General features: G+C 44.5%; 1 protein-coding gene across 6 annotated transcripts in view; it reads left to right on the top strand.

Moving 5' to 3' along the window:
* CADPS (calcium dependent secretion activator) overlaps positions 1 to 6,668 on the top strand; it is a 389,515-nt gene extending 382,847 nt beyond the window's left edge. For all 6 annotated transcript variants that reach the window (XM_073350983.1, XM_073350980.1, XM_073350977.1 and 3 more), the window contains 2 exons: positions 3,591 to 3,695; positions 5,462 to 6,668. In XM_073350983.1, the coding sequence (XP_073207084.1) occupies positions 3,591 to 3,695; positions 5,462 to 5,641 (285 nt within the window). In that variant the 3' untranslated portion in view covers positions 5,642 to 6,668. The remainder of the gene's footprint in view (positions 1 to 3,590; positions 3,696 to 5,461) is intronic.
* The last annotated feature ends 5,706 nt before the right edge of the window (positions 6,669 to 12,374 follow it).

Here is a 12,374-nt window from a genome sequence, read left to right as displayed (position 1 = left end):
AGCACACAGAGGTTAATGTTTCCCAGATCACTAGACAGTAATTAAGTGCAGTATAATGAACATAGGACACCGGGATTTGAACTACCTGGTTCTCTCTGGGTTTAATTGGCTGAATGAGTCTGTCACTTTGTCAGCATGCTGCTGAGCTGTGTCTCGGAGCCTAGCCAGGGAAGAAGATGTTTTAATTATAAAAAGTTCAAAACAAAAAACAGGCCCTTTGCATTCTTTCAAGTACATCTTCACCGAGTTCTGCTCAGCCCTCATTGGAGATTGCTGCTAATTGGCATGTTAATTACAGGTCAGCCTGACAGCAGTCTTAAAACAAAAAGAGAAGGAGTACTTGTGGCACCTTAGAGACTAACCAATTTATTTGAGCATGAGCTTTCGTGAGCTACAGCTCACTTCATCAGATGCATGCCGTGGAAACTGCAGCAGACTTTATATATACACAGAGAATATGAAAAAATACCTCCTCCCACCCCACTGTCCAGCTGGTAATAGCTTATCTAAAGTGATCATCAGATGGGCCATTTCCAGCACAAATCCAGGTTTTCTCACCCTCCACCCCCCCACACAAATTCACTCTCCTGCTGGTGATAGCCCATCCAAAGTGACAACTCTTTACACAATGTGCATGATAATAAAGTTGGGCCGTTTCCTGCACAAATCCAGATTCTCTCACCCCCTCAACCCCCTCCCAAAAACCACACACACAAACTCACTATCCTGCAGGTAATAGCTCATCCAAAGTGACCATTCTCCCTACAATGTGCATAATTAAGGTGGGCCATTTCCAGCACAAATCCAGGTTTTCTCACATCCCCCCCACCCCCATACACACACACACACACAAAACATAAGCTCACGAAAGCTTATGCTCAAATAAATTGGTTAGTCTCTAAGGTGCCACAAGTACTCCTTTTCTTTTTGCGAATACAGACTAACACGGCTGTTACTCTGAAACCAGTCTTAAAACACACCTCTGCTGTGATGCCTACAAAACACTTGACCCTGGTTAGGCTGAAGGGTTACAGGAAACAAAACTGATAGAATGGGTTAAACCAGGGGATGCAAGTTAAGTTGGGAAGCAGAAACTGAATTATAAATGTGGAAAAGCTGCCCTGTGCCCAAAGGCCCCAGGGAGAATGGAAACATCCTACGGAGGCAGAGCTGGAGCAAGGTTACAATTGACTTGGGACAGAAAACCTCCCCTTGAGTCGGGGAAAGGAGTGGACGCCGGGCCAGGGTACAATGAATAGGGAGTGGTCTGACTACAGGACCTCTTGAGCCCTTTCTCAGCTACCTCAGAGATCCTCTGCAGATTCAGCAGCCGGGGAAGTTCTGTGGCTCCCTGGGTTAGGAACTCAATGACTGGTCTGTACTGATCTCTGCGAAGCTGGAGAGGGACACCCAGATGCCGTGGTGAGGGGTGCCCAGGAAAGAACCTCAATAAGTAGGTGAGGAGGAGCTAGATGAGGGAAGTCGTCCCATCAACACAGGGAAATGTAGTGCAAGAGACCCATTTAAAGGTGTATTCGGGGGCAGTTATGGTCAGGGAAGCCTTTGAACGCACAGTACCTCCAGCGGCCATCTTCACCAGGCACCAATAGGAGCTGAGTGGTGAGAGGGAGAAGCATGGGGCATGTGCATATATCCCTGAGAGAAACAAGTTGAGGGGGTTTTACTTCTCGCTGTCCCCTGTTTCTTCCATGAGGACACATTCCCCTGCAGAGGGAAAATTCATAGGAGAGGCCACAGGTTTCCATTGCCCTAGGCGTAAGGAGGAACGGGGGTCCCATGACTGGTAGCAAAGTCTGGAGTGGGCAGTCAGAATGAGGCACCAGGTTAGACTCCACACTTCTTGCCTCTAGCGCCCTCTGTGGCTATGACGTGTCTCGATTGCCTGCTGTTTGGTCGGAGTACAGATCTGCAAAACCCAACCCCAGCATGATCCATTAATATTGAAGAGGGAATTTTGTTAGTGCTGAAATGTGCAAGTTATACTAACATGGGCCTGACCCTGTGCTTTTTTACCCTAGTTTTACACCAGAGTAACTACATTGAAATCAACAGAGGATCTCTAGCGTAAAGCTGGTGGGACAGAGGGAGGAATCAGGCATCAGTGCCTTGGTCAATTTTCATTTTTTCCCTTTGCAATTAACTTTTTTTTGGGGGGGGGGGGTGTTTTTGTGAGTGTCTGATGAACTTAGAGGTCTGGCTGGGAGAACAGCAAACCTCAAAGGATGATGTCCAAAGAGGGCTAAAAAAGAGAGTTTCACTAATGGGGACATAATCGAAGAACTGAACTGCCTCGTTCTGCTTTACAAGAGAAATAGAAATGTCAGCCCAAGTTTGAAGTCACATTGACAAAAGATGTGAATGCCCAACAGACACCCTGTCTTAGGGAGGGTTGGAGTGGGGAGGGGAGAGCATTAAAAGCATTTTCAACTAGCACTTGTTTAAATTTCCACTCGTCTCTGGTGCACGTATTGGCACACGTGAAAAGTCATAGTACAGCGTGATGTGTGCGCATCCTGTGTGTGTGAGAGAGAAGTTGTGTGTGCATATCCCTCTGCACAAGCAACTTCTGAATTCAGTTTCAGTTGGTCTTTTGATAATACAAAGTGGAATGAAAACTGGTGACATTTTAAGATTTGATTTTTTTCCCCCCTTTTTATCGTGCCGTTTGGGAGCGTTGCTCAGTCATATGTCTCCGAGTGAGATGGATGAATATCGGAGCAGTGCTCTAACCCCATAGCCCACCAGAGACTTCTTGCTCTGCAGGGGCGGCAGTCTGCCGTGACAGCTGCGAGCATTTTTCACAGACGAGAAGCAAAAGTTCAGCCCCTTGAGGGGAGCTATAATTTCAACATCTTGAAATTAGCTGTTTTTGCTATATGCTTTTCCATCTTTAGCATTGTTGAGACTGGAGCAGACAGGGCAGCCAGTGCTGTATGCTCTTATGACAGGTATCCTAGCCCTGCAGTTACCATGTACTGATATGATCAGGTTGTATTAGAATCCCCTAGTACATACAGTCTGCTCCCTTTAGGGAATCAGAGACCTCCTACAGCGGATTGGGTGTGAAATTTCAAAGAAGGTAAGTGGCAAAGAAATCACTGGGTTTGATGTGGTTAGTGGCAGGGTCATGGTGGAACAGCTGTAAGAAAAGCATTGGGATAAAACTGGCATCCTGGCTGGCAAATCAAATCATTGGCAAAGGTGGTACTGCCCACCCTTCCTGTGGAAAAGCCAGCCATGCTGTTGCTCTCCGTTACCATCCAGAGATGTTCCTTGTTGAGGCGACTGTGGATGGATGAGTTGTGCTAAAAGTCTGTAGTCCTGTGGTGCATGTTTTATTTAATAATCCCTTTTTGGGGGTGAGAGGGGGAGAATCTGATTATGAAAAAGAAATGCTCATTCATTGAAATTCTGCTTTTAAAAAAATTCCCTAGTAATCCTGTCATAGTCATTTAACAGGTTGGCAAATAGAAAAGGTCAGTCCTGATTGTATATGCCTGTTCGCAGATTGTGTTTATTCATGATACTCATGGGATGTGTTTGCTGGAGAACTCTTGTCTCTCTTGCAGCAATGGTATACCAGCTCCATGAATGTCATTTGCACCTGGTTAACAGACCGCATGGACCTGCAGCTTCACATTTACCAACTGAAAACTCTTATTAGGATGGTAAAGGTAATAATTTTTATGTGACTTTGCAAACCTCTTAGCATTCGAAGCACTGTGTGTGGTAGGTTTTCTTAGAGGAAATGTATTCTGTAGCCAAGCAAGTAAATCATTAATTAGAACAGTTTATATTAGGTGCATATGAGGATACTGTAAGTACAAAAATTAATCAAAGGGAATTTGAGACAGATACAGATTAGAAAAATACTTTGCACAATTATAAAGTAGTTATTTACACTGCAAGGGGGAAAATATATTATTGACATTTAACCCTAATTCTACAATAAACATTCCAAAAATTGACTTTTTTATGTGCAAACATGTTGATCCTACCAATTAATCCTTTTTAACTTGGGGTTTAATTTTAAAAAATTCCAACATTTGGTTGAAGGGAAATATTTACTCCCCAAAATCTGTAAGTATGTCTTGTGCTTATTGTCAGAATGCAAATCATGATTGTTCTCGTAGTTAACTGAATTAGTTTCTTTTACAATGGGTGTATACAATCAGCAATAAGGGATCACAAACGTGAGATAACATACCCTGAAAGTGGCATTTTTTTCCTGTGCATGCGTGCGTGTCTTGGACTAATGATAATTATTTCAGTGTGAAATCACAGTGGTTTACGTGAAATAAGATCACAGAAGGGGGTAAATACGTTTTTTGATCATTTTAGGTTCTATCTGATGCTTTTTGGCCTAGTGGTTTAAAATGTTTTGTCTTTTCCTCTACACCAAGAACAAATCAAAGCATAACGAAATTACAACTGAAATGTGCTAAATGTACTTTTCATAGATTGGAGCAATAGGCACCAGCAAATAATCTCTATTTGTTAATTCGCTGAGGAATTTTTTTTTCTGGGTTTATTTTCTTTTAAAGCCAATATTGCTTTGGGTAGCTGCTAGAACTAATTTGAGCATGTTCTTGTCCACAAGTAACTACCTCACCCAGTTCCTGGTTTATAGTGTGTTATTAAATTAATGGTGTTACTACTGGAGTCTTACCTCACAGAGATCAATCAAGAAGGCTCTAAACCTAAATTCAGATACAAAGAGGTTAATTTTAATTCTTAACTACCCAGGAAACTTCTGTAACTTACCAATAGCTGCAGACGGTGGAAGGAGGGGAAGATATAAACATATACACGTATGCACAGTGTGTTTGTTTTTCACATATATATTCAGTGTCTCTAATGTGCAGGACATACTTGTCAACAAGATTTGAATTTTGTAGATAGGAGTATTTATTTTAAAATATTTTCATTTCACTGGAGTAGAGTTTTGGAACCATGTAACCATGTCTCTATCTGATACGGGGTTTTTATTTTATGAGGAAAAATAACTACGTATTGCAGCAATACATTGCCAAGGGAAACAGGATACATCCCAATTTACTTTGCAGCTTGTGCATCGTTAACACAGTGGGCACCGATCCTGAAGTCCTTACTCAGGCAAAACTCCCGTTGAAGTGGCCAAAAGTGGCCAGAGTCTCATTTACACAAAGGCCACTTCCTATTTCTCTGTCAGTATAAAGGGGGCACAAGTTACAGTTACACCCACTGCAAGGCATCGCTGCATTGCCTCCGCCATGTCAAATGCCCTTCATGTCCGTGATGTCAGTGGAGTATGTCCATTGATGTTAATGGCCCAGTGATGCAGGACCAGGTCCTTTGTTTGATGCCTCTTAAAATGAAGCATGAGAAATTTGTGTTTGGGGAATTAAACTTGACTTTGTGCTGTTTGTCTCTCCCTCCCAACACGTCACTTCCATCCTAGAAAACCTATAGAGATTTCCGATTGCAAGGAGTGCTGGACTCCACCCTAAACAGCAAAACCTATGACACCGTGCGAAACCGGCTGACTGTAGAAGAAGCCACAGCATCAGTTAGTGAAGGCGGAGGTCTACAGGGAATCACAATGAAGGACAGTGATGAAGAAGATGAAGAGGATGATTAGATAATTCTGGTCTAGAGGCCCATGTGGTGGTGGCTTCTTCACCAGTGCATGTACCTAGTCTATTGTTCAGTTAGCCACATTAGGAATTTTTCTGTCCGCTCTAAATACCCATGAGAAGTTTACCAATACAATTGCCATTTTAGCTGTGTGGTAATAAGATTAGCACCTCTGTTTGATTCATTGGTTTCCTAATTTCATATCTATATGTTCATAAGCAATATGGAGCACCATTGTTTAATACTGTTAATGGAAAACTACATAGAATACATGCTAGGTGTGTCCCTGTTATAATTAAAGTTTAAACAATGCTTCATTAATGTACTGTATATACATTGATGGTAAATTGTTGTGAAGATGAGTGAATCAAGTACTTTCATTTCTTTGTTTCTCTTCTGTGGATGCCAGCTGCTTAAAATTAATAAAAACAGCTTTGTTTTTAAAAGAAAACTGAGGCTGTTACAAATGAGTTTTTTGTTCTCTGTTCATTTTTTAAAAATCCAGTTGTTTGAATCATTCTGCATCCCAGTTAATAAACCATGTGCTTCTCCTTAAGGATACAGTTAACTCCAGAGAGTGTATGTACCAATGGATTAGTAATTCTGATTGCCACAACAGGTAAATCCTGGCATAATGGATATATCCATGCCATGGAACAGTCCAAAGCAGTTGTTTTATGTCACCATTTGCCCCTCTAAATGTTACATCTTGTTCGTTTCAAGTATCTGTGTATGTAAAAAGGCGACTTTACTTACAATCTTAGATTATAAAAAAGTGTTTATAATAATATAGGAACTTTTATTCCAGTAGACTGTTATCATAACTTAAATTCCTTTGTTTCACAATGTTTTTATCTATATGTCATGTACATTGCATTTTGACCAGTAACTGCATGTCCCTGATTTCCCCCTCCAGAAGCTGTGTAAAATAGTGGATCCATTTTGCTTTGGCCTTTTATAAGCCAACAGTTGTAAAAGTGTGGGAACTGTGGCTTTTCAATAAATAACTATTCAGATGTCCTGAGAATAAACTATGGAGTCGTTTTATGTCTGCCTTAGAAAAAAATGACAAGCTAAGATGTAAGAGTCCCTTCCCCCACCCCCTTCCAGAATAAACATGGTTTGGGTGGGGGGGTTCCATGAGGGTGTTTCTACAGTTTATTGATTTAAGTAGATTGTTTTCTACTTCACTTCAAAGATCAAGGTGAGGAAGACATTAATAAGGACCCATTCCAGACCAGGACCATACTCTATCTTCCCCAGGTAACGGGTGGAAATTCACAAAGGTAGTTAGGTGCCCAAGTTCCATTGATTTCAATGGGAGTTGGGGACCTAAATACTTTTATGAGTCTCACCTTAGGAGTTCCCAGCATCACCTTGGCAGTTAGTCCTGCTTTTTCTTGCACACACCACCTTGTGATCCATTGTTTTGGGGGCTAGCAGATGGTTTGTTCTTAAAAGTGGTTGCAGTTGTTCTGATGGTTACATGGTAATTGGCCTTTCCTAACACTTATCAAGGGCCTCCAGTTGTATTTTAACCTTCCTTTGCAGTGCTCAAAAAATCTGGTAGGAATTAAGAGTGCATGTTGCATGATGAACCTCTTAACTGAAGTTAAAACATGATGCCCTGATGGAAAGCTCCTTAGACTCAGTTTTACCGGCAAATTTAGTAGTGTTTCCCCTTCGATCTCTCACACAGTCTAATCAGACTCAAAATGCTCGGATGGAGAAAGCTGAATGAAGCCTAACACATACGTTTATGTCGCTGGCAGTGCAGTTTTAGCTGTGTCAGTCCCAGGCTATTAGAGAGACAAGGGAATGAGGAGCATCTTTCATAGGACTGTCGGTTGGTGGAGGAGACAGGCTTTCGACCTTCACAGAGCTCTTGACCTGAAGATGAAAGCTTATTTCTCTCTCTCACCAAAAGATGCTGGTCCAATAAACAGGCATTCAGCCTCTATGAATACTTAAAGCACGGGTGGGTGTAAATATCCATGTGCAGGCTGTAACTGAACTGAATGGACCTTGCCGTCCACTGTCAGGGGCACAGGGTTTTGACAAGCTCAGATCTATAGGTGGAAATCAAAACAGGCTTATCAGACAGGTAAAGAGCTGGCACTCACGGATGGGCTCCTACTAAATTCATCGGAGCCTTGGTTTCATGCTGCACGCTTTCCAATCACTTTCTAAGGGAGTCACAGAAGCAAACCAGTCCCCCCCCTCGCATCATGCCCCCACACAACTGGGGAGGAGGTGCCCTGTTATAGCCAATGGCTCAGGATGTCGGAGGCATGTTTTCAGCCTTCTTCGAACCGATGTGAAACAGGGACTTACACCCAGGTTTTCTCTCTCGCCGGTGAGTGCCCTAACCACTAGCCTACTGGGTTGTTTTTTAATCAGTCTCTCCTGTTGAAGCTGTTCCACCTTGTATTCAGTAGTAATTGGGCCTGTGACCACGAGAGACTGACCCTGTAGCCTGGTGGGTAAGGCACTCACCTGGGAGGTGGGAGAGGCAGGTGTGAGTCTCTGCTCCAGTGAATGTCCAGTTATTGATAGAAAGTGGGAAAGCTCCCCTGAGAGAGAGAGCCTCCAGCATGGTGGTGCGCGCACTCCCCTCTGCCTGGCCATCTTCCGCGCTTTCCAGCTCAGCACTCTGGCCACTGGGCTGTTGGGGTGCGTGGTCTCTCAGGGCTGGGGCTTGGCCATGGAGCAGCCTCGCGGTAGCATTGCACAGGCCCCCTGGCAGAAGCTTAGGGGACTTCCACCAGTGGGAACTCAGCCTCCTAAGGGGGTAGGCAACAGCTGAACAGTGTTCTGTCAGTTGCACCTAAAAGTGGTTGCAAAGTGCCTATGTCCCTGTGTGAAACTCACCCTACAGGTCTTGACCAAGGACACACAGAGCCAGGACCTGAACGCAGCTCTCCCAGGCCGGTGCCTTCACCACACGGTTCCCATATAGTCCTTCCTTGGCTGAAGCGGGCAGCCGCCGTCCCTGAGGAGCTTCTGCTGGGCAGGTGGCTCAGGCAAGACCCACACCTATGGAGGCGAGATTGTATCTGGCACAAACAGGCAGGAAATGCCACAGCCACACTGGCAAAACCCTTGTCCTTGTGTAATGTGAGACACCAGATGGGTCAGCAGCAGGGACTGACTCTGGGAGCTCTGGCTCTAGGAGCCGCGTCTGCCTGGCCTTAGCTCGAAGGCTGGTGCTGACATACAACGCTGTAGCTGGGGCCGGGCACTGGAGGTGGACAGGGAGCCACAGTACATTAGAGTGGGTTACATATGCCGAAGGAACCTCAGGCGAACAGGGTAAAAATCTCTCATTGTTTCTTTTCTTTTTTTTAATGATGCGGAACCAGGTGTTTTTAAACCCCGGAGACATCCAAGCAGCTCCTTGCGTCTGATGGGCCGAATTCCCATATACCAGAGACGCTACTGTGGGGATTTTTCCTCCAGTGACTAGGGCACAGCCCCTTAAGCTTGTTGGGAAAGCCAGACTTGGGCCTGGTCGGCCTCTAAAGAACATTTCAACCCAAAACCTAACCCAGCCCTGCCCCCCAACCCAGCTAACCCCCTTCCTACCATGTCAGTAGAGAAACCAACCTGGTTTCTGCTCCACCAGTGATTTACTCTGGGGAGGGGGGGAGTTGCACATAAAAAAGAACTGAGCAAGGTGCCAGCTGCTGGCTAACCGCTGTGGTCATGCCAACCCCACCCCCAACCAGGCCACTGTGGCAGCTGGGTTGGGCAAAGGTGGCTCTGCGTATCCGATTCGCCTCGTCCCCTTTAATTATGCACAGCCTGGTTGGTGGGGTAAGTGCATGAACTGGGTGACTTGTTGGTAACAACCTCCCAGAGCTCATTGCAAACAACCAGGAGCAGAGACCCTGGAAGTGATGATTTGGGGCGGCTCCCTCAGACAAACCATCTCAAAAATGGCCTGTTTCTACTTATTTGCATGTAACTCCAGGTTTAAAGCCCTCCTGGGCATAAACTACACGTGGACTAGGACTCAAACACACACAGCCTCTGGTGGGATCCTGTTACAGTCAATCTTAGCAGCTGTGCACACTTGAAAGGGGTTGATATACCAGCAAACACTCCCCACACACACACACAGGAGAAGCTGCTTCTACCAGGAATTCTTTGGGCAGTATAACTTAACCCAGTTCCCCAACCAGAGCAAGCTATTCCAGCAAAGGGACTCTGTTTTTACCAGTATACCCTTGTCTAGCACGTCTGCCACCGTAGCTAACTGTGTTAGGGGGCAGGGGCTGGGAGAGCATCACACCCTGACCAACATCGCTATGCCAGAAAAACTTTTAAGTGCAGACCCTGCCAAAGCCTCTCCCGCCTTTATGGAAAGGCATCCAGCTAAAATAGCTTTGTTTGGCAGCGTTAATGCACGTGGCATGGATACTGGAAATGGAATCCACCATTTGTCTGACAAGTCTCAGCAGCTAGTCAGCCAATGTGTTTTACATTTCAACAGCTAGTGGTTTCGCTTCCTCGCTGTTACAATGCATCTGCCCTGGCCCAGGGGCATCTTAAACATTGCAGTTTTGGTCCTCAGTGAGGCAGAAAGGCAGAGATTTCCAAGTAAAAGGAAAATGGGTGTCCTGAAGCATAAAAAAAAATGCATGGATGAAGCAAAGATTGTTGGCATGTAGCTTTTTTTAAAAATGCAAAAATGACACCTCTGGGCTAGTGTGAGCCACTTTGGGTTGTTTTTGTGTTTAGTTGGGGTTTTTTTTTAATAAACCAACATAGGATTAAAGAATCAGCTACCAAAGCAAAAAATGTTCCTGTAATGACCAAGCAAAAAGTGACCCAAAGTAAAACACAGCCTTGTGTTTTCACATTTCACAGTTATTTCACAATTCACTGCAGCTGTTTTTCTGCCGCCTGATATTGACACATCTCAAGGCTGCAAAGCTCTGAGCCTTTCTGCTAGCTCCATGACTCAGCAGCTGTTGGTCAAGTGGCTGGACAGAGGCAGCATGCTGGACTGAGCCCATCTCAAGCTGATCACCTTGAAAAGTCCCTTTTAACCCTTCCCAAAATATAAACCTTCTCTGGGTTTCAGAAGGGGAGAACTGGATGCTGTAGAAACTCGCTGATGTCTAAGATTGCATATAAAATGAGTATAATTGTGCTTAGTTTATCAAGGCAAGCTCTAGATCTGTTTAAATAATAAATAAAAGATTTAATATAGCACCTCAACCCAGTGTATTTCAATGTACAGCCTTCATTCAAGCTTGTTTAGTTTCTTTAACTAAACATGCTGCGATTTCCACCCCCCCTCCTCATCCCCCACCACCTTCATAGGAGAGGTGGATTGCATCTAAAATTGTAAAGCTGCGTTTGTTGAACTATGCAAAGCACGGCTGGGGGGAGGGGGAAGTGCAGAGATTATATGCAATCTGCCAGGAGAGTTCTGTGCCATGATCAAAACGCCTTGCAGGTCAAAACAAAGGAAAACACTGCAACAAATTAGTCACAGGCAGTAGCTAATATGGAGATCAAAAGATTAAAATTAATACATGCAACAACGAGCTAGCCAGAATAATGGGAACACTTAAGAAGATTAAGTCAATGACAGGGGCCAGAAGTATAAAAATAAGATTTTGATTATATTGTAAAATTTGAGAGTGCAAAAAGCAACTGTAAACACAGCATATTTCACTCTGCCCATCATAGACATCTTGGCTCATTTCCTATGCGAGGAATACAGTTGTTGAAATAAACAAACATATTATGACTCAACTGTTCAATCTGAAAACAAACCAGGTGGTCAGAGCCTGAGAAGATGGAGTTTTTGGAAGTGCAGCCTTGCTGAGGAGCGTGCAGGAGAGGACAGCTGTGGTGAACAAGGCCCTAGCGCTCAAAGCAGCTGATAAAAGTTGTCCAGGCATGGCTCTCAGCTATATGAAAGAGTCACGGTGTTGGGCAGGCAGATGGGTTAATGGGTCAGAAGCTGGGCAATGATGAGGCTGTAACTACGTTTCTAGACTGAAAAGTGTTCCCAATTGCAGGAGTTCTACTCAAGAAACTGGCCTATGGCTTTCTGAGTGAATACAGGTCAGTGATTTGGTTGAGGCGATTGGCACGTTATAAGTGCTAAGGACAAGCGAGAACCCTGTAAAAGTAATAGTCACGTGTAAAATAGCTGCGTTTGCCAGCACTGACAATGCACCGAAAGGAAGACGTGGTGGAAACATGGACGTCCAGGCAAGACTGCACCACTTGTTGACGTAAAGGCATTGTCACTTCTACAGTCTAATATTTTATACGGCGTTTTTACAACCACTGTGATGCCACCAGACCCCTCCATTGAGCTGTCCACAGTGTTGCCCAGCTCGGTTTCCTGAATGGTTACTGCTCATTGAAAACCCAGCAATGCAGAGCAATAGTTCAAATGAGTTCTTAGCTTGCAAGGCATTACCTTGTATTTGTCTCCCCGCAGTTAATGCATCGGCTTGCTCACCATTCACCCAGCTTTGTCAGGGCCTCTGAAGTTCTTCAGTCGGCAACAGGCTTGACTAACCTGTTTTATGTGAATGGGTAAACAAAAGATGTTATTTGCCAGTCTCCCTAGCACAGCCCTATTCCTCAGTTTTAAACCTGCTCCATAACAAACTGTCATCCAGCTCCAGCCTCTGTGCAATGAAGGTCCCTTCTTCCCTGCCTGTGCAAACTATGTTTGGCCAGCACTGAGCCGCTCTCCTTTGGGA

This window comes from Lepidochelys kempii, chromosome 7 (assembly GCF_965140265.1).
Source record: "Lepidochelys kempii isolate rLepKem1 chromosome 7, rLepKem1.hap2, whole genome shotgun sequence".
In the NCBI taxonomy this organism is placed as follows: Eukaryota; Metazoa; Chordata; order Testudines; family Cheloniidae; genus Lepidochelys; species Lepidochelys kempii.
Note: the sequence above shows the minus strand (reverse complement) of the source record. Positions and strands in the feature narration are given on the sequence as shown.